The 23624-nt window shown below is 34.8% G+C and overlaps 1 protein-coding gene across 2 annotated transcripts in view; it reads left to right on the top strand.

Annotated features, from left to right (window-relative positions):
- The window catches only part of CDH9 (cadherin 9), a 68631-nt gene that overhangs the window by 17581 nt on the left and 27426 nt on the right, over positions 1-23624 (top strand). For both annotated transcript variants that reach the window (XM_054191272.1, XM_054191273.1), the window contains exon 2: positions 5876-6170. In XM_054191272.1, coding sequence (XP_054047247.1) covers positions 5876-6170 — 295 coding nt within the window. The remainder of the gene's footprint in view (positions 1-5875; positions 6171-23624) is intronic.

The raw sequence follows: 23624 nt of genomic DNA, 5'->3' as shown, positions 1-23624 counted from the left end.
GTACAGTAGGTACCACAATGTAGACATGGATCTACCCTCTCCTTGATGTGTCTTCATCCTTCCTTTGCCCTCATCCCTCTCCACAAGAGCGATCATACCTTTCTGAATTTAGGCAACCAAATAAATGTTTTCGCCGTATTTATTGATAACAATCTCGCTAGTCCTAAATTTTTTCCCCTTTTAATCTGCAATAATAGTTGTACAGAAATAAATTGCAAATAAAATGAAATCTAAGTGAAGTCTGGCATTTTCTTCCGTCTAAATGGGGAAAATTCATTCATATTACCATATAATTTGTTAACTGTGTCCATCGATTCTCCCCTCTTCCACTGATTACGTGCCTGCCTAACTTGAAAACAGTTACTCCCTATTACAAAGAGCAGAGAATCAGATCAGCTGCACAGTTTACAGGAAATTTAGTAAATTAAAATTGAATTAACAAGAAACAGTCAAGCACTTTTAAACATGGACCTTTAAGGAACTCTTTTCTAAGGCAACTTTTTTTTCTTTTTTCTCTATGTTTTCTTTTGCCATTTCATAGCAAACGCTGAACTTGATAATCTATGAGATATCTTTTACCTCCAAAGAATGCTGTTGTCTTTTGTACTGTGTATAACAATAGCAGTTTTGAGAGAAGTTGTGGTTAGCCTTGGACATACTAAGAATGCATAGTCAAATGAAACCAGGCAGTTATGTTATAACCACCATTTGCTGATAAATATTGAGTGCTACATGAGGGTGAAGTGTAAGCCAAAAGAGCAAGGTACTTAATTTAGGGGAAATAGAATTATGCTATGGAACTCTGAGATAATGTCTTGTTTGCCTACTCATTTACTTATTGGAAATTACAGTAACAGGGACCCATGAAAATTTATGTCAAGATTTCTTTTGAGAACATCAAGATCTCAATTATCACATCACATAAAAATTCACTTTCACAGAACTAGATAGACAGGCTAATTTGAGATGCACACTTTTCCTATGTAAATAAAGAAAAAAGATTGAGAGCGCATTTATAAATATGCTCATATTTTATGACATACATTGTTACAGAAATAGCTAATTGTCACTCCCATAACCATTAGCAATGCCTTTGTCTTTGATGATCCTCAGGAAAAGTTGTGTTGAGAACGTGTTTAGCCAGCCACATGGATGACTATAGAAAAAATGTGTGCAAAAGATTATTAAGAAATCAAGATACTCATCAGTGCATCTTCTAAGTTACGTCGTCATTCCAACATGTTTCAGATTAATTGATGCTGGATACAGAATGGAATGGGAATGGCATTTTCTATTGGTGTGGTCACTATATACCGAGTAATCTACTATATTATCTGGTTTGGGGTTTTGTTTGTTTCTTTGCTTGTTTTTTTTTTGCTTTCCTTTATCATTGTATTTCATGGTTCTCCTCTGACCTGCCAGCTCTTCACAGAAATTGCAGAATGAACAATTTATGGTATGAAAAAGGACACATTTGACAAGTTCATTTCCCACCCATATAGAGTTTTTGTTTGCTAAACTACTCCACCTCAAAGAGAGAAAAAGGATCACGTAAAGTAAACCAAAATAAAATATTTCAACAGGAATGACTTTCTGCTGATAGTAAACAGTGGATCCCCCCAGACCTGCTGAGTCTGTAAAATGTAGAGGGAAATCACTTCAGATCAACTGTATGTATACTATTTTTCCAGTCTGAACATCTGAGCCTCCTTCACATGCATAAAGAGATTACTAATTAAATAAAAAAGAATCCACAAAATATTTTGCATGTAAAAAATATTTTTGTATGTAAAAATATCTTGCATGTGATTTTCTGGAGCGTCTCTGTAGAACAACTGACATTTGAAAAGCTGAAATCACACTTTATATTATAAATTCAAAATATTTAAGCAGTTTATAGATTACCAGTCATAAAGAAACATAGACTATAGATGGGTTAAAATTAAATTGCAATATCTTTTTACAAATGTCTAAGTCCCTATACTTATTTTGCATAACCATCTACAATCTCATGCAGTTACTCTGTCTCCTAAATTAAAAGCATGGTTTGTAATTATATAACTCTAATACAGTGAGAGAATGGTTTCATTGTTCCATTTTATACAGTCAGTATTTTTTTTTTTCTGTAAGATGCTGGATAATGGTTTGCTTTATTTATTCTTAAATACGAAAATGGTCCCATTTTTTTCCACAAACTACGAAGTCATAAAATTGCTTCACAGATTAATGAAGGTTCCTCAAATGTGAAGTGCAAAACAAAGAATACATAGGAATTAGAAACTGTTACATGTAGAATAAGTGGTAGTTTGCAACTGTACTTCAAGTGATCTTGCTAATAGTAAATTGGCAATAGGAGGTGGAACTCTTCATCGCTAGGAAATCACATTATATTCTCAAACTTATAATGCTTGAAAATTCTGTTTATCATTTGGTAGAAGCATGAGATAAGCAGGAAGCTTAAAATACCCATCACAGGTTGAGCTACCTGACATGTTTGTAGATAGTTTGAGCAGACCGATAAAATAAATTAACCTGTTCTCTGAGGATCTATCTATAGTGGAGGAGCAGGGTAAGGGAATGGCAATGGACAGATGTGACTTTTTTCCGGAACTACTTGTTAGCACAGAAAAGATCACTGCTCCCACTACTTGCTCATCGTCACCCCATTTTAAGAGGTTGTCGACCCTGGATTACCAGCAGAATTGCTCATATGAGCAATCAAAATCAGGTTGGCAGGCTAACACTATTTACATTCACAGCCTGGATCTCTGCTACTCATTTGCATCTGTCTTCTTCTAGCATGTAGGACCTCTTTTCAGCAGGTGACCAGCTCTCCAAGTCTAGGAGGATTTTGTAGGAATAAAAAATTTCAAATAGGAAAATTTTCAATCTTAGTAAGTAAAGTGCTAACTTTAAGTCAGTTTACAGTCTCTGAAAGATTCTTTGGGTAGCAGAACTGCTTGGGAAAAGCATTTAGCAGGTTTTCAAATCAGAACTATATTATTATCACACTTTCAAATAAAATTATATTAAAATAAAATTCCAGATATAATTTCCAATAAAATGCATATTATGTACTTAGTTTTTCTGGCACAATTCCATGTATAGAATATATTCCCATTTAAACGAAGAATTTTGTTTTCTGTTCTAAATCAAGACAAGCAATATAAAAGTCTCATTCTACCCCTTACCCCCTTCTTTCTTTTATTTTCCAGTTCAGAACTGTGTGATATTTTGTTTCGGTAATGGCTGTTTGTTTTTAATGTGGGAAACTTCTCCAGTCTCTGTACATATTCCATTCTTCCCGTGCATAGCAGTCTTGACAATTAAAGACCAGGGGTCCTGTAAATTAAGTGTCTTTCTTGGCCATCTGCCAGGCAGGCTGCTATGGAGATAATACCTGTGGACCAGAGCCTGGTTTAATTCATATAACAATAAGCAAGTTAAATAAATTCCTATCAATAGCAACGTGTGTTGGAGTATATACATGTGCAGGAAAAAACCAAAAGCCCCAGGGAGACTGATGGAAATTATTTCAAAAATACAAAAAGTAAATACAAAAAACACAGGACAGAATGTGCAGCTACTCAGTTTGGTAACCTACATGTCTAATGTAAGCACTTACATGACTAACATTAGGACTATAAACAGTTTAACAAATTACTGATTAGTCAGTGATGACTATTGTGTGAGACTAAAGAAGTGCTTCCTTATATTCAGTGTTGAGGAAGGATGTTATCTTCACAGACACTCTAGCCTCCCTAATGCCTTATGTTAAGTGATTTCCCTTCTCCTGACCCATGGGATTGACCCCTTACTGAGTTCCCAGACACAGCTCTTCACCTGGCTGCTCCCCCAGCTAGCTGGCTGAGGATGTTAAGGAGACCTGTAACAACACAGGACATCATAACAGGTGTTACGTTTTAAACAGGAGACATTTTAAAGACTCAAAAAGAAGCAGGCGGGCCTGTCTTCATGAGAAAACTAGTTTCAGGTGCTAGTCATCACTCCTGAGGTCTGATTCTTATTTGGTATATTTCAAAAAGTTCTACCTCAAGACAAAAGGAGAAAGCTATATTTATGCCACAAGGTGAGGAATATCTCAATAAGAATGAATGTGCACTGTTTCTGAGGGACAATAAATTGTCCTGTGTGGTGCAAGACAGAATCACCTGACCAAAAGAAATACTCTATATTTTGTACTTACATATACATAGACATACAAATAAGTCTACTCTTTTTTTCCTGAAAATAAGAATCAAATATGAAAATAAGTTCAAACATGAAAATACGAATCAAATATTTTCATGAACTCTGTATATTGATTACATAATGCTCCACATTCTGTGTCAAGATACCCATGCAATATTTAAATTTATTTCCTCTGTATTATCTGTAAAGGTGGCAAGTTGACAGGGACTTTTTTTTTGGAGTTCTCTATGCATGTTGTATATCATGCTTTCAAGCCACTGTATGCAATCCTTAATATTTTTCTCAGATATTTGTTACAGATATACACTGAATATATTAAGTGCTAAAAATGTTTGGATAGTCATCTCGTTCAGTCTTACCTCTAGAAGACCATAACAATAACCAGGTCACATTTGACGACTAGTGTTAGGCTGCAGTGTTAAACTTGAGGAAAAAGTCCAAGTAAAGAAATTTAAGAAAATCCACCACAATCCTTCTTCATACAGTGGAGTAATAAAAAAATGCAATGACTCAGCTATGAAACGTGAAGGTAAACACTGCCAGGAATACATAAACAAGGAAACAAGGAAAGAAGTGGCATAAAATAACTTATCTGGCTCTAGTGACTGGAGTAACACCTTTACTGATACTGAACAATATTTTCTTGTGTGGATGATATACTATATTTTTCTAATCAGAGAAATAAAAAAAATATATAAAAATGCTGGGGTAAGATTCTTTCTGTCCACATTTGAAAAGCACTCAGGTGACTGATCTGTAGCTAGATGTGACTGTAAGCATATATCTGAGAAAAGTATACCACAGATGCTCATTAAAAGGAACTGCATGTCCTTGCAAATTAAATTAGAGGAAATTCAGACTTCTGAAAAAGAGTGTTATGTGAGAATTTGTAGTGCCTGGGTCAGCTTCAATGTCTTGCTTCGGCTTTGCTTTTAGGCACTTTTTCATAATGGTGCTATATGGCAAACTAATCAGTGCCTGTAAGTTCACAGGGTACAGTTTTGAACTCTTATGAAGAGGTGTAGTAAGAAAAGGACTGTTAAATCCCACTTGATGCTTTGAAAATTTACCTCCTAGTGTTCTTGAAAATTATTTCTCCTGTGTGGAGAGGACTAGAAGGAAGGAAGCAATTAACAGAGGTGAGATGTTCCTAACGGAAAAAAAAAATACAACTAGCAACACAAGTTGCTTAAATCAGAACATTTAGAAGTGATTTGCGGAAGTTCAGAAGCTGTAATCCTTAAATCCTACTTCTTCTATGTTATTGCAAGGTAAATGGTTGCCTTATTAGCAATCAATAAATGGGAAGACAAGTGTTATTTTGCAAATAGAAACTTATGAGTTTTACACCCCCTGTCATATTCAAAAAGGAGACTTCTGCTAGTTTCTGGACAGACTATTCAAATAAATATTTTTTGTTTCAAGTTGGTCTTTTTCAATGCTACTCCAATATATTCTACATGTGTCCTTATAAGTTTGTTTAGAGCTATTTTTTGTGTGTGACTCTTAAATTTGCAATTTTTCCAACAGTGAAACACAAGATAACCACTACTGACCCCAATTATAGTCAAGATTGTACAGACTTATCCATATATGCTGAATGATTTGGTCTGTAATAATAATACATATATTTATAGAATTCTTCTTTTCTACCTCCCTGAAGCTACACACTGACCAAGATAAAGGAGATGGAAATTTAAAATACATATTAACAGGAGATGGGGCTGGCAGTCTGTTCATTATAGATGAAAATACAGGAGATATTCATGCTGCAAAGAAATTGGACAGAGAAGAAAAGTCCCTGTATGTGCTACGTGCCAAGGCTATAGACAGAAAAACTGGAAGACAAGTGGAGCCAGAGTCTGAATTTATCATTAAAATCCACGATATCAATGACAATGAACCAAAATTCACCAAGGACATGTACACCGCCAGTATTCCGGAGATGGCTGGAGTTGGTAGGTAAAAACTTATCCTTATGTAAAATGCAAATGGGTTTGAGTAGATTGGGAACTTAATAATAATTTCTGATTTGAGGCACTTAATACTAGCTTCTGTGAACAGCCATGGAACGATTTTTGTTGCCAGTAATGTATCATAAATGACTCATTTCTGCTTTTATTTATTTGTTTCTTTAATCTTTTTTCCACCCTATAAGCCACCCTTTAGTCTTTTAAGCCCACCAGAATCACCAAGGAATGTAGCATATATGGTTGTCTTATCAGTTAGGACATAGTTTTGCCACAGCTGAGAATATCACTTGCATATAATGTATCCTTTTTGTATTTGTGAAGTCTGATTTAGCAAATCTTTCTGTACCTTTAGACACAAAAAACTTTAAGCACGTAAGTATGTAAATCAATTAACATATCAAAATGATGAAAAATATATTCCTACAAATACCTAACAATTTGTTATGGGTTGGTGGTTTGGTTTTGGTTTGTTTTCTTTTTTTTTGGCGGGGGGGGGGATTGTGTTGGTTTTTTTTCTCTTTGGTATTAATAGTAGTAGTTGTTCTTGGTGGTTTGGTTTGGTTTGGTTTGGTTTTTTAGTATGGATTTGTCTGCTTGGGTTTTTTCAAGATATCTAACATATGAAGCCCTTCCCCAAAGAAATAACTCTTTGTTTTAAAAAATAATTTTTCTTCATGGATAAAAACTTACAGCTATTCACAACTGCTGCACTGCAAAGTAAAAATGTGGAGTGACAGTAAGAAGACAGGTGAGAAATATAGCATCAAAGGAAAAGGATTCTCTTAGTTTTGTTCAAATGATATAAAGTGATAGATAATATTCACTAGCATGCATTCATCAGAAGTTATCATGATTACCTTGGTGGTCCATTCTTTTTCATCAGAGATGGTCTCTCTCATAAGATGAGTAAGCATAAAATACATGGGCTATGGGAAACAACTGACAGATAAATTCTCAAGAATTATTTACTTATCTTGCATTACTGTAACGGTTTGCAAAATCAGCCCTGGATGACGGCATTGCTAAAAGAGACAATAAAATACCAATCAACACTTGTGACTAATATGTATCTCTGCAAAATAATTTCCAGAAGCTAATAATTATCTCTCAGAGCAGTAGCAGAAGTATAATGGAACAAGACTCTATTTTATAAGTCTCTTTTATAATCATGAGAAGGGAATAACTACACTACTAGGTATAATGTGAAGAGTCCAAGAATGGTTCTTTTAAAGATAAATGGAAAATAGAGAAATCCTTTCCATTCAGAATTTACTTTGCTGATAATCTGTGAAGGAAAAATGTTGGCAGTGCACCTGTCATATTTAATTTGAAATATACTTGTAAGGAATAAACTCTATAGGAACAGATAGGATAAAAGTATGATGTCCGTGTTTAACCTTATCACCTAGTCCAACTTCATTAGAGTCAATGGAGAAGCATGAATAAAAGAGAACAGAAGATCCAGTGCTTTGGCACTGCCTGTGAAATTTTAAGTCTATGAAATGTCTATATTTGATGAGGATGATGATAGTATAAGTACCATTAAGCTGAGAAGGTGTCCATAAAAGACACAAGTAAAGGTGAGTTTACTGTGAAGAAAGAATTAGAGGAAAAGAATTTAAACAGTAAAAAAAATGCCCCTTAGCTTGCCATATGAAGGCAAAAAAGGTATCTGAGTTATTCTGTGCTTTGGTTTGTTGACATTTGCATTTGAGGATATAAAAACTACACTGGATCAGCAATTTTTTAGCATTTGAATTTCAATGAATAAAAGTAGTTTTTTAATTTCTTAAGGTAGCAGAGAATAAGATCCCAAATCCAGATCACTCCATTCAAGAAGCAGAAATGCTTTATTTCTGAAGTCAGTCATAGGAATGCTAATTCAATTGTCAGGATGTACATATAGGTAAATAAGGAATATACAAATATGTTCCTTCTTGGAATCCCTTTGTCCCACTCCTCCAGTAAGCAGATGCCATAACTGGAGAAAATAACTTGGAAGTGAAAAGGTGAGATTCTTACCATAAGTGGAATACAACTTACAGGTGAGCAAGTGGTACTCTTGTAAACCTCCCCATAAAACACACAAAAGTATAAATGAAATACAGAATGAAGGTAGCGTAGCTCTTGAAACATCCACACAAAAGAAAGCTATATGAATGTAAGCCAGCAAACATGCACTAGGCAGCGCATATGACAAAATGCAGGGAAAAGAAGAAAAAAGAGTGACAAAAATTAAACTCAAAACTGATACAGCCTGGCAATGGGCTGTGGAAGTAGCTCCTGGTTCATACTTTCCACAGTGTCTAAGACATTCATTAAAAATCTCCAATGCATTACGAAAATGGCATTTAAGCAGCTGTATTTATTCCTCATTCAATAGGTTTGATTTAGTGAACAACTACTAGCTTTTCTTTTATCTGGACATGCAGTCCAAGCAACTTTTTTCCTGAACATAGTGTTTATTGCAGAACATAACAAATTTACAGAATTGTCAATTATGCAAGTAGGTTCATTACACCTCAACGCTTAATCTCTTCAGTGGTTTTGGGATGTATTGCTGTTCACAGATTAGGTAAGTGTCAAATCGAAGTCCAAAAGCTAAATTTAGTAAGGAAGTAGGGCCAAAAACTTTTAGTTGGTTCTGGACTTCAGAACTTAAAATGGAATTTGAGGTGGGAGCGTTGTGTAAAATAAGTCATGAAGGAAGAACAAACTGAGAAGTTATTGAGTGACGAATGCGTATTTAGGGTTATCGCTGCTGTGAAAGTAAGTGCATCTGAAAGAAAAGGACTGAAAATATACTGAAAAGGTAAGGAAGAAAGAAAGCAGATTGAGATCACAAAAGTGCATTCCAGAAAAATGGGAGACTTCAGAATAAAAGATTAAGAGCCCCTTAATTCTGTATGTTCCTCTATAACAAATGGAAGATATAAGAATAATAAAAGCAAGAATCCCTGGAATAGAGTGATCATCTTTACTAAGACTGCATCAAATTAGAAAGTCAGCGTAGTCCTGCATTACTTGCATGAATACTTAAGATGATGAAGGTTATTTGTTGTAACTATATATACACAGATTCTTGCATACCTAACCAAATAACTTATCTGACTAGAAACAACTATACAACTACACTATACGCATTTTAAGAAATGGATATACTCATGATGAGCGGGTCAAAAATTTGTAGGGAAACCTCAGTTTCTTCCCATCCTTCACTTCCTCCCAGTTTTATGTCTTAAAAGATATTTTTTTCTTAACTATTATATTTATTATTTTGCCAAGTTGAAAAAATATGACAGCAGAGATTTTTGAAAGCTCAAGAAAATGAGAAATTGAAGAGAAATCATCACTAGCAATGCTTCCAGCTGCGTGTGTATCTGTTATTCAAATGATACATCATACTACATTATTTCTCACTGTGTTACTGGCTGTTTCTTGGAATTACTAGGTCTAGAGCACACAAAGGAAAATGATAAGTCAACACCTCTGACAGAATGTGTGATTTTCAGTACCAGTAGGCAAACCTCACTCTTGTTTAACTAGTTTGATAGCAAGAACAGTGAAAGCGTGTCGTGGATTTTCAGCACAACCTATCCAAGTCTGGGGGGAAATATGAAGGCTTGTTTGTGCACTAGTTTGTGCCAGTCCTGTGTTGTAATATCTACACTGCAGCTATCAAGCTATACATAAATTAGCCTTGCTATGCCTAAATGGGATCCAGTTATATCTCCAACAGCATTATGGGTATACCTAAAATGCTGTGTAGCAAAGTTAGTACTGGAAGCAATCAAAACCACTGAAGTGAACTGACTGCAGTGTCATTTCAGATAGCTTTTATGGAAATGATCATGCTAAATGCTCACAGTGATATTAACTCAAAAAATTAAATGAGAAAGTTAGTTTAAGAGATTCTAAAGCTCAATAACATGGAATTTCTCATTAAAATCAGCCACTATACTGAAGAACCGTAGGATAATAACTGCTGTAGCTATATTTTTAAAGAGTGCTAGAGTTGACGTGAAGAATCCTGAGTTTTATGTCAGACTAGGTAAATTGATTCAATAAAAAATAATTCAAAAAAATAAGAAAAAGATGCTAGATAGATCTAGCATAAAGCTTAATCAAAACATAATCTAGAAAGTAAAGGAACAAAAGATGTTCAAAATGTTAAATTGATGGAATGCCAAAGCTGTAAGATACAATCTTGGTCACAATGAAAAGCAGGTGTGTTTGAAGCATGATCTATTCTGATTTGACTATATTTTAGAAATAGTATAAGAGGAAATTTCAGAGAAGGTAAATACATATTAGTTTTAGTTACGTCTTATTCTGAGCACCACATAATCACAAACATATTTCTCAAGAACAGTCTGTTATTTTGTATAGGAAGCTCTTACAAGAACAAGTAGGCCTTACAGTAAAAAAAAAAAAAAAAAGAGAGAACCAAATACAGTAACCATCATATTTTCTATTTTTGAATTTGCTTATGTCAGTAAGCATTAATCTACAGATGTGTGTAAATGACTAAATGGAGGCAGCTCTCATCTTTCATATTTCAGCAGGAAATAATTATATTTTCTCCTCTGCATATTTTCCCTGGTTTCAGATGCTTAAAAAAAAAAAGCTATGAATGACTGTCTTGACTTTGCCAAAATCTCATTAAATACTTTGCTGACTTGAAAAAATTCAGAATGTTAATTGTTAACATATAATCTATTTTAAAATGAATTATTGAGTTAGCTTTAAGAGAAAGATATATTTCAAATAAATATTGTATCTGCAAGTTCATATTTTAGATTCGGCAGTTAAAATATAGTATTAGAATTCCTTTTAGTCATACTAAGCAGGATGGCAGAAATCCTGTGGGTAGAATACTTCCTATATTTCCGTTTGCATTTACCACTATAACTAATGAATTTCAAAACCTCTATGACTGTCAGAGTCTGCATAAGATTCTCTTTTTTAAATGCTGTATTTTAATAATTTTTTATTTATCTTCTTTATTATTTTTATACAAGACTTCATAATGAAAAAAAATACATGTCTACAAAATAAAGATGAAAATATAAAATGAGAGTTCAACGCCTCATAATACTTTCTTAAAATAAACCATCAAGGTGAAAAATGCAAAATCCTCTTTTTGTTAAACAGTTAAAAATATAAATATATAAATATATGAATATAAATAATATAAATATATAAATATAAACACATAGTTTCCCAAGAAATTTGGGGTATTATGGGGATTTTGTCAGTTCTGGACATGCATTCTGTTAGATACATGCATAGCACTTTTATTTACAATAGGCTTACAATACGTTTTCATTAAGGAAGTTTATAGAATGTTTTATAAATATTTTGTATTTGTCATGAGGCAGAACTTTTTCAGAAGACTATGAGGGGGTGTTTTAAAACTTTTTATTTCCAATTAAAAAAAGAAAACCATTGGAATGTCAAAAGAATCTTATTTAGCTCATGATTATTTTTTTCCTTAAATTATTCTATCATTTATATAGTTATGTATATAATATGGACAGCATTTTCCTAGCAAAAAGGAGGCCTACTCTGCAAGGAACTTAGTAGAGCTCTGATATTACAATCAGGTTATTTTGAATTTGTACAGCTCCATTGACTTAAACCTGGACGTTATTTAAGTGTTAGGATCTACCTGCATGGACCTTATTTCATGATTACTGTCTATAATTTCTGTAAAATTTAAATGTCCGTTTACAATTACTACTTTTTTACTGAGGTTTCTCCTGTGTTCAGTTAGATAAACAAAATCATGTGTAATGTAGACATTTCGGCTCTTCAAGACACAGAAGGAATCTATCCTCAGAGGAAAATCTGAGTTTACAAGACTCCCACATGATTGTGTGATCTCAAGAGGAAAAACAAACATACACTCTGATCCAAATGAAAAGCAGTAGTTTCCTTTTAGGAGCCAACAAAGCAATGTAACTAATTTTGAACAATAACGTTTTGGGAAGATTATTGTTGTACAGGTCTATTCAACAACCAAACCTATTGTATGGAATTAAAAGTAAACACTGCATTTATAAATTATTTTTTCTCCTTCAGAGCTTTGTTAGTTTTATTTTTACATAAATACTTTTACCCTTTAGTGATACTGCTTTATTCTTTGTTACTGACTGAAGAAAACATAAACACTTAAAAAACTAATATAAGCAATCACATAAAAACTAATACATATCTGTTATATATATGACGGTAAAGAGGAAACATCATGTTTATAAAATTTGGGAAATTCCTCATAAATCATCGGAAATATCACAGTTTCTTTAAAGTTTATGCAGAATGTATTAAAGTCACACTTGAAAACATTGAGAGACACTGCATATTCAGAAAAAAATGAGGGACAAAAATCAGCCTTAACAAGATTCAAAACAGTACTTCTGAAGAATTTGAATGTTTCACAAATTTAAGATTGACAGAACATTTTAACATTGCAGATAAGCAGATCTCAAGCTACAGCCAAAAGGAGTGGCACTTTTTTTCTTCTTTTGATCTCTCTGCTCCTAGTTGTACTGTCTTATGCCTTACCCACAGTCCTTCTAAATCCAAAAGAAGAAAGTTTAAGAGCTAAATCATCAGAAAAATGGATTGTTCGAGGTAAATATTCCTTTTCTGCTACTTTTGTTCCCTGGGTCAGATCACATGAGGTTAGATGTCAGAGCTGGTGCTAGGGAGGTGACAGGAGCATGCAAAGTATAGCAGGTAAAAGCAGAAGAGACACTTTCGTCCAGCTGTATCTAACCTCATCTAAAAAATAACTTGATGTATTCATTTTTCTTCAGCTGCAAAATCCTCATATCTTCTAAACATGACTCCTCAGTCTTTCTTTCTTGTCTTTTATTTTTGGGGCGGGGGAGGTTTGCTTTCTTATTAAGACACCGAAAAATCAGAACCATCTATGCACCCCCTGTGAGTTACCGCTCACTTTTGGTGATAGAAGAAATGGGGGGTTTATAGAAGTACTGTCAGCAAGTAAAAATAGCTAGTGCTTTCTGTAAACACAGGTAGGTATAAATAATTTCCGTATTTCTGTCCCATGGGAACTGAGATGCTGTCTACTCATTGTTAGAAGTTTGTGACCTCCTCTGAGCTCCCATAAACCTCCACCTGCTGGCCCTTCATGACATGCTGGTCTAAACTATTTCTTGTAGGAAGGAATAAGATGACAGCAGTTCAAATGCAGCAATTAGTAAACAGGATAGGTGACTTTTAAAGCACTATATGAGACTTTAGGCTTTGTAAACTGGTTGGCCTAAACATTGGAGATGTAGTTTTAAGGTGACCACAAACTCATTTAATCTCTGTATGTCTCTATTTCCCACCAATTAGTGGAAGACTAGAACAGCATAGATGTGTCAGAATGTGTTCAGCTACTGCAGGAACAGGCATCACAGCACCCTTGGAGTGACAGTCTTCTTGCAAAGTAGAATTTTCAGGCCTGGGCTATGTTAAATGTGGCTCCCCTTTATATCTCTCTGAAATGATTCAATGCAATACTGTTTGCCTGGCTACTTTATTGCAACAAATGTATTATTTCCCATTATCTGTGTAGATTGAAAACAAAACAAAACAAAACAAAAAAACCTGGAGGCCTGGACCTCTCTAAATCAGAGCTTGAAATTTACATTAAAAGTTCCTGTATCATACTTTCACTAAAGATTGTTTGATGTATCCATTTTCCTTCCTTTCATTTCAGTAGATTTTCAGCTATAACACTATAATCTCTGAACAAAAGCATAATGGGCCTGAATTCTTTACATCAGCACTTTTGCTTTCACTGCAGTGCAGTACAATGGGATACGTTCTGCATTGTTAGAGATGCTCTCCTTCCAATAGGATATTTATCCAAGGTGCTTTCATCTTTCATGGCTTCACAACTAAAAAGTAAAAATTTCATTGACATTCTGAAAATATCAAGGAACCGCCATGTTGCTTCAGTTAGTATATATACCTCTTGATATGAACATACACTCTTTATATGTCCTTTGATATAAACCTGTGCTACAATTCACAGCCATGTGCAACCTTTTTTCAGAGCCACAGTAAATACATGTTGCCAGTTTACAGGGACCTAATTTATTCCCTTATGAGCTCTTGCAGCTACCAGACACCAAATAATTTTGCTTCTTTTAAGACAAACTACAGCATAACAGGTGCAGTGAGCCCCTTCTCACATTTATGTGATCATGTTGCAGCCTGTGGCAATTGAACTGATGGTCCTAAGGACTGAAATAGCTGGGACTAATTAACATTACCAATATTAGGAACACCTGTGTCTTTATCAGAAGGAACATGTCAAACAGAGGCATACGCATGTTATATCCTTTATTAAAACTAAAACATGTCAGACATTAAAATAAACAAGTTAGTAGTGGGGAGGAGGTAATCTGTTGTCTAAGGGCACAACTGCTCTTAAAGTGCTAATATTATTATCTCTATTTATATCATGCTAATGCAGAGTTCTTTCCGGACACTATGTAGTCAAGATACTCGTGTAGTTTTAGGTGTCTAAAAGAAACCCTTTTCTTCACTTAAATGATTTTTGAGAATGGGATTTCTCAAATGTTGGATCTGTAGTAGGCTGGGAAGGCTGAACGCACAGATCTAAGTCAGGAATTGAAATTAACTAGATGTAAGTCAAATCTGTTTGAGAATTGGTTACGTGTAGCCATAAATTTACAAATTATATTGAGAAGTATTTACTTCTCAATTTATATCTTCTTATTTATATAATGTTTTTTTATTCTGTTAAATCAAACCATATCTGGGACTCTTACTTAGTCTAATCTTCTGAACTCAGAAGCTTTTCAGTTGTTTTCAAAAGAAAAGGCAGCCTTCTGAATGCTTGAATATACATTTTAGTTGCCGATGTTACACATCTGAGTCTAAAATGTCAGGTTTATTTTTTAAAATCAAGCTGACACATGCATGCATCTATTTTGAAAGTGATACCCAAAGGCAGGATGGTTTGGTTGTTTTGTTGTTTGGTTTTGGTTTTGTTTTTTTCCACACCAGATTTCTCTATAACTTCTAAGTATTTCCAAAATGTGCACATATGATACAATGGATCATATTTGGGTGTAAGATAAAAAAACCAACTTTTTTTCTAATATAAATTAAAGTAACTATGTATCACACACAGTAGAATGTACATAAAGATGTTTTGACATAATTTTCAGTTTTCCAAAGAGGTAAGAGTCTCATCAAACAGATCTATCACAAAAGAAAAGTCCAGACTCCTACATCTTTATTTATCCTGTGTAGCTCATTTGATGAGCTATTCCCCTCCACCCCTAACCCTCAGTTTTAGTAGAGCTACTGAGAAATGAAAGTTTTATCTCATGTGAATCTGAATGATTAGGAATACTTCTATTACAACTGATTTAGCTGCAGCACACCAGCAGTCTAAGTGTAGCAAGGTCAGGAAAGGAACATTACTACCACAAAAGAAGTGCAGTATTCTCCTTAAAAGACACCATCAAATGGGTCTCCACTGAGATGGAAGGACTATGAATGTCTGCCCGTAATGGGTACAGTATTGTTTAATTAAATTTTTCGCTCAAAATGTGCCTATACATGATATATGTGTATGTGTATACATAATAGATATGTATGTTTTTATATATTACAGGAATAAAATATGACATTACTCTCAATTAAATCATGAAAATAGATATGAGAATTGATAATAAGTTTCTAGAAACATAGAAGATGATTTCTAGAAACGGCAGTTACTCCATATGTGTTTTTCTTTGTTCAATTAACAATTCATCTTGAATTCTATTATATGTCACCATTTTTATTTCTTGCCAATCATGTAGTTATTTTGGAAATTTTCTGTGTCATACACAGCCTTCACAGAGAAAATGAAGGTAAGAAAAAGTTTCTCCTGGACTGTCTTGTCTATCTCCTGCCTGTTTGAAAACGACTCTATATTATTCCCACTGAATACATGTACATGGAACAAGATATCTTACAGCATTTCTTATGGAAATCACTGTATTTTTCTTAATATCTAGCAAAATGCACATCTGCAAGTTTTCAGAATGACAGCAATCCTTATGCTAACATTTACTTCATTTTCTACTGTCTAACCAGATGCCTCAAAAGACTTTCCAGAATAGCGTTTTCCTATACCTCATAAATATGTAACACTGTGAAATTAAGATCAAGCACAATTAAGATCTGTGCAAGTATCAATTTTATTCCTTATGAAAGTTGTTCATCTATTTGTTTTTAAAACACATATTGCTCACACTTAATTGGTAATTAAAAAAAAACAACCAAACCAAACCAAAACAACCCAACTGTCTGTCCACTGAAGTATGTACACATGTGTGAATATCCTGCATTTAACAGAGTTGCTGCCAATAAACTGCAAATTCTCATCAAAGCTTCCTGTCAGAAAGCCAAGTCAATAACACTTACTTCACTCTGCTCCAAGGCAAATGATAAATAGCCGATGATAAATAAGGCTATGTACACAGTATACTGGAGACATAAACAAAAAATCGAAAGGTTTATTTCCTCATAAAGTCAAAATATGTGACAGTTGTGAAAAAGACACCTAAGTAATAGCCACCTCTTTAGCACACTGAGGTGGTTAAGACAGTGAACAGGAAAAAAGAGTCTTATATTTCATGGTCTGGAAGACTAATACTCACTGACTTAATGCATAAGATTTTAAAAGATACCTTGGCTACGCATATATATGGATCTACCTGAGGAAGAAAAACTATTTAAGGGCATATGTTCAATTAAATTTCACTGAGACCTAGACACCCCAGTGTCTAAACCATTGGAAATTAGAGTTTTTTCCAAACAAGCAATTTGGAATCAATGCCTTTAACCTCTTTCAACCAGACGTTTTCCATTTCTCTTCCAAATTACAGGTCTTTATTGTCATTTCCAGAGACAACATCGACAGTATCTAAACACAACAGAAGCAAGACGCTTTCATGAATCATATATTATGAACTAATGTAAATTTGAGTTTACCAATAATATCTTCATTTACTGCATTTTCATAGAAAATTACTATTTTCCACAGTTTTATTGAGACAGACTTTATCACTACCCAAATGGGAGTTCCCACAGATGATGAAAATGCCCCCATATACAATAAATATAAGGCCAGCCTGTTGTCTTAATAATAATTTACTACATTCCCATGGTCATAATAGAGATTCACATACGGTTTCAAATGGCACCTATTTGCAGAGCTGGCAAAAGGTAGAAACTCTGTAAAGATTTTAATCTACTTGTATTACAGAAGAATTTTGAAGATGCAAATGAGAGTGAGGTTCTAGTTCCCTGACATGGACAGAAATCCATATTAAAGAGACTCTTCAAAATCTAATAAAGAGATACAAAAACCAAGCTAAAAAAAAAAAAAGAGAGCAAATGAAAAATAGGTACAGAAACCTAACTTGTTCCTTACCAAAAAATTCATAATCCTGTCTGTGTTGCATTGTAAAATACAGAACTGTACAGGCATGTACATAAGAAACTCAAAGATTAGTTCTAAAAAGTGGAGATTATTGAAAACTGTTTATTTTAAGCTTGCTTTTTTGCTCTTAAGTGAAACCTTTAGAGATTTTATGGAGGACCCCACGTAAGTTCTTTTGAGCAAATAAAAGGGCAAAACAGAAAGCTTCTTAAAGCTGTGCTACAGGAAGCAAGGGCCCTGAGAGTAATGAAGAAATAACAACCCTATGATTACTTCATTATTTTGTAAATTCAAAATTATAAGTAGAACTAAAAACTTGGTTGGAACTGTTGGCTAGGAATTGGGATTTTTAATCAGTAGATAACCATGTTGCAGCCTTTACAAACTACTATTTCTCCTAGTAGGATCAACAGGGACAAGCTTTTCCTAAGTTTATCATAAAAACAGCTGCAAGCTCTTTCTCTCTATTGGAGTATTCCAGAAGTTAAGATGGGGCAAAGGGCCAAGATCACTAGCGCTCATCTTTAAAAAGGAAACAAGTAGTGGAGTCCCTGTGAGTGACCTGCCATGGATGGCAGCCGTCAGTACCTAAAGCTGGCCTATTTCCACATGCTCTTGTAAAAGCATTGTGGTCAGAGAAAGGGTAACTAACTGCCATATTATGGCATTACTTGTTGCTCCTTCAACATATTGGTTTCATTAGCAACTAATTCTAGTTGGAACAACCTTACCATATGCATAGCAGCTCCATATGCAGAAACATGCTACTGGTGAGTTTCATTATTTTCAATATAAATTTTGAGGACGATTTTGTGATTCATCGTTTTCATTTTTGGTTTTAATTTCTTTTTGAACATAGACTGCAGATACTTTCTCTGCCTAAAAGAAGTGTGGTTTTTAATTGTAAGTATGTACAGCATGTTGAACAAAATGAAAAGATTTCTAAGCTGCAGTTCATTTACTATGGATAGCAGATCACTTTATACTGTACCTCTTTAGTTGCTAGAAAAAGCAATCTAAAAACTAGTCAACATTAACACTTGAAAGATTCTGACCACTCTTTTCTCTATTTATCACTGCCATTTGATGGCACCAGTGTTGCTCTTTCAGAAGTGACTTTCTTTAGGGCGAGAAGGGGAAAAAGAAGCTTCCCACAAGAATAAACACACACAGAGTTGTTCACCCACCAATACTCCAAACTGCTTCTAATTCTTTTTACTGTTTCCCACTTGTTATTGCATCCATAATGCTTTTCAAATTCTCATGCAGGGCATCCGATGCACTTCACAGTTACAATTACCGCCAAAGGAAAACTAAAGTTACTGTATCAAGGTATTGAACAGTGGGAGGGTGAGGGCTGGAGGCTTTGTTCAGCTTCAGCCTTTCTTTTCCAGTTCAATTTCAGACATTATGTTACAATGGTGTATGTGTTGTATTCACTGGCAAAAGCCTCTACCCCATGCAGCATTTCAGGCAGATTAAAGACAGAGTCGTTTAGTCACACTGCATCTTTCAATGTGGTGAGACAATCATTAGCACGAACTTCCTTCTTTAATGCAAGTTGTGATAACACAATCTAAAATGTAACTTTGTTTTGTCACAGAAAAGGAAGCATTGGACAAAACTCCAAAACATCAAAACACAACACATACAAGAAATGATGAGAATTATTTCCCCATTGTGCTAACGAAATACAAGGGACTGTTTCCGGAGTAAAGCTGCACAAAAATAATATCTCATATTTGCAGAATGGGTGGTAAAGTCCATCTGGTTTTGCTGGTATGAAGTGAAATGGAGAGGAAAAGTAGTTCCGAGGGAAGAAGTAAGGCTATACCATGCAATATAGCTCGATTTTGTTGTACGTCTCATAAATTACTTTTAGTCGCATTAGCAGGGATTACAGTGACTGTTTATTTACACCACAGTGGTGCAAAATTTGTGATTCTTGGAGAGGAGATCAGTGGGCAGATAAAAATCAAAGGTACAGTACCCATCTACAGGAGCTAGCACATCAACCGACTTCTCAATCAGCCATTATGTGAGATTATATAAACAAAAATCAGAGACAGCATGTTTTCAAGTGAAATTAAGTTTCACTTCATACCTACACAGTGGACTATTAAAAATCACCAACTTGGTTAAAGGTATTTTATGAAATATTGCACCTTCTGTTTTATGACACCTTTTTGCCTCCTCTCTTTTTTCTTTTTTATATATTTCTGCTTAATATATATGGCTGAACTACATTTTAAGTTCCATCTTAATTTTCCTGTGTCGTGTTATTGCTTCTTTGAGTCTGGTTTCTCAGGTTCCTTATTTGTCCAAAGTTGGCTTTATTTGTTTTTCTCACCCATGCCCATTTATTCATCTTCTAGCTTGCATCATTTATCTATTTACCTGTTGATGCTCCTTTTCTGCTTTTACTCTTCCTTTCCTTTGCTCTTACAAATCTTTCATGCTATCAACCTTTCATGCTATCAACTGAAGAAAAAGCAGTCTAGTGAAATCTCCACTAAATTGTGCTCATGTTAAAAAGAGAAAAGTTCACTTTGCAGTTCCCTATTCTCTCAGCTTTCTAGGTAGAGTTGTCTTCCAGTCAAAACATATCTCAACCATCAAACCATATCTCAAACCAACCATCTCAAACCATATCTCAACCTCATTTACCTCTGCCCCTTGTACAGAAAGCAGTCTGAAGTGATGTAGTAATGTCCAACTGATGTGGTAATGAGATCCTTGGTGGTGAATTCTATGGGTTCCTAAACTTTTTAGGCTTCGATAGCGCCATATGACTGCTCCTAGTTCATAATTTCTCCAGTTCATTGCCTAAGCACAGACTCCTGTGCAGAGAGAACAACCTGCTCTCAAAAACAAATGTGGTTAAATACCTCTCAACATTTCTGTGGCTCACTTAAAATTTCACTCATGTCTTCAGCAGGGGCATCTCCATAGTATGTCCACATTAAAATAATCCTCGGAGCCATGCTGTCTGAGCAAACTATCTGTCTAATATCTCCTTTAGGCTTTTAACCAAACAAAATTCCTAATTTTGTCTCCAGAGATTTTCCAGAGCGCGCTCAAATTTTTTTCAGCTTTTAAAAGTAATCCACTTCTAAAATCTTCCCTCCATGAATAAACTTCATGAACAGCAGATTGTCATTGCGCTTGAAAACAGGAAGCAAGCACAAGAGCTTCTCCTTTAGGGACATAAAGTCCTTCCTGCCTCTCCACTTACCCCAGCTGGTCTTCTATTTCTGAAAATGAAACAGCCTTTCTGCTTTGAATGGAGTTCTCTCTTAAACTGAGTTAGATACACACACACAAAAGTTCCCTGTAAAAATTAGAACTTTTCAATAATTGCTAATTTTGACAGAAGTTGGCTTGAGAAAAAATAGAAAGGAAGCCATCTACTAATGCAAAAAACACCGTTTCAGCTTTTTCAGGTTTTAATTTCCACATTACTTTTTGAAAACTTTATATTAGAAGGCCAAAGCCTAAACCAAGCAGCTTATTTTTTTCTTAAAATCAAAAGTTTAAATTTATCTGAAATTCCACTTCCATAAAAAATGTCACAGTCAAACTCAAAATGCATGCTGAAGTTACAGAATTCCCTTTGGAAAAGAAATGTCATGGTTCTGAATGATATTTAAATCACTCTGCCATTTTTTGATCTGGTATTCATGGTGGAATCTTGAAACATTCTACGCTAACAACATAATCTGCTCATTTTCTTCACCCAAGCTGGAGATTACTGTTCAGAATGAACGTTACAGAAAAAAGTTATCAGTAAAAATAGCATTTTCAAATAGACACAGATATATTCTTCTGACTGGCAGAAGCTGTTTTAATTCATGTCAACTAAAGGAGCCAAGTAGGAACAAGAGTTGCATGCTGAAGAATATAACTTTACATGAAAGGTAGCAAAATCTGTGCCTGTCTCATCTAGCGGAAGACCTCTTTTGCACTACAGCAGTCCTCTGCAACCTATTTACTCCAACTTTGCAATGCACTCTGGTATCGTGCTAGGAGACCGAATTATACCAGAGGGACTCTTTCAAAGACTGAATAGCACAAAAAAATAGAAAGCATTTTAAACATATTTCAGAAAAGCATTCTCATTTCAAATGCTTTTTTAAATTTACGTCTCACTTCTCATGAGTTCTGGAAATCTGTGCTAGTGGGACGCAGTTCTGACACAGAATTATACTGTCCTAGATGTGGGGTGATGCTCTCTCTCACTCCGTTTTCCTTTTTGGACTCACATTCTCCCATGCACATACATGCATACATAAGCATGCACAAACACACACACACACAGAGACACTACTTACACAGATTAAGTCTAGATTTGTCTTCTCTCAGGTTATCTTCACAATTATCTCTCTGCGTTTTTCTACTCTTACATTAAGACCCCATCGATCACAGATGTGTTGTCAAACAGCTTAAGTTTACTGAGTCAAACACATCTTAGAAAAGAAGAAAAAGGGGAAAAAATTAATTCTAATGCTACAGCACTCAAAAATCTTGGCAAATTCCTTGCTCATTGTATGCAGACACAGAGAAAATCTTTGAGAGACAAAGACAACAAAACAATCTGCAAGCTGTGTGAAAGAAGTATTGAGAAGTCATCAAAACAAAACAAATAAGAAAAAAAAGATAAAAGAAAGGAAAATAAAATATTGCACAATTCTTGAGCATTCTGAGATTTAGCTCAGATTTAGAGATTTAGATAGGCTTGCTGGGTAGGATTGGATTGAAGTTCACTTTGTTTTGCAGAAAAGTGATGTTATTACTCCTTAGTCTCCAATTGTAGTCACATTTTCTCTGTCATCTTTCACACCAGTTGGCTTGTGTGGTGTATTTGTGTGGTGCTTCTAATTTCTAACCTAGCAGCCTGATTAGTATTTTAAATCATGCTGACTTCTGCTGGCAAATGTGAGCAAAAGGCTGCTTGTGAGGTAACCTTGACTATAAATAAACTAGTGAATAAATACATCCAGATTCCGTGGGAATCATCCAGGTGGGGGTGAGGATAGGGCATAGTTGTCTTTAAAAACGTCCAAACTGGTTTTGCCTCATTACCAATTACTTCATAATTAGTGCTGAGTTCCTTTATTTCACTGCCTTTCCTGGTTTCATTTTGGACCCCAAAAGCTAAGAGAAGTCTTTTTCCTCATTAAAAAAAAGCTGCATAAGCATTGCCTATCATCCATGAGGATCCTCCTTTATGACACGGCAGATTCTTGTCAGAGAAGACAGTGAACTGCATGCTGGCAATATATTTTCTGAGGATACACTTTTGTTAATTTTGTTCACAATTGTACTATCATTTTACTAGGAAGCAGCAGGTGTTACAACACTATTTTTTTCACCACTGTACAAAATTCAACAAATAAAAGACAACATCATTATTTTGCAAGCTATAATGAGATTTAATTCTATATAAGATCCACTTGAATTACTTGATAGTGACCTCCAAAGTTTCTGTAGAGTTACAGCTTCTATACTGTCCTCAGCAACCATAATTGTACGGCACTTGAGCCTCAGTAAACAAAGATATACATTCAAATGAGACAAAGACAAAAATTTCCCAAAGACTGCCCTGAGCTCTGAAATGTCTTTCTTCAAACAAACAAACAAACGAACAAAAACAAACAAAAAAACGATTCTCAAAACAGGCTTCATCATTTTTTTTTTCATCAAAACAGTAAGCCAGGAAAAAGAAGTTAATGTATATTCAGCTGTTATGACACTCCATGTCAGTCCTAAGACAGTGCCTAGATCAGGAGGCTACAGCAAAATGTTTTCCTGATGAAGATACTTTGCGGTTTTTTGAGGGGAAGGTGGGATGGACATTTCCCTTTATTCTTAACTCCTAGATGCTACAGTGGCACACAGTATAAACGTACAATTCTACTGGTGACCTTTACTTTTTTTATAGGCTAGTAAGT

The sequence above is a fragment of the Rissa tridactyla genome, chromosome 2, assembly GCF_028500815.1.
Source record: "Rissa tridactyla isolate bRisTri1 chromosome 2, bRisTri1.patW.cur.20221130, whole genome shotgun sequence".
Taxonomy (NCBI): Eukaryota; Metazoa; Chordata; class Aves; order Charadriiformes; family Laridae; genus Rissa; species Rissa tridactyla.
Note: the sequence above shows the minus strand (reverse complement) of the source record. Positions and strands in the feature narration are given on the sequence as shown.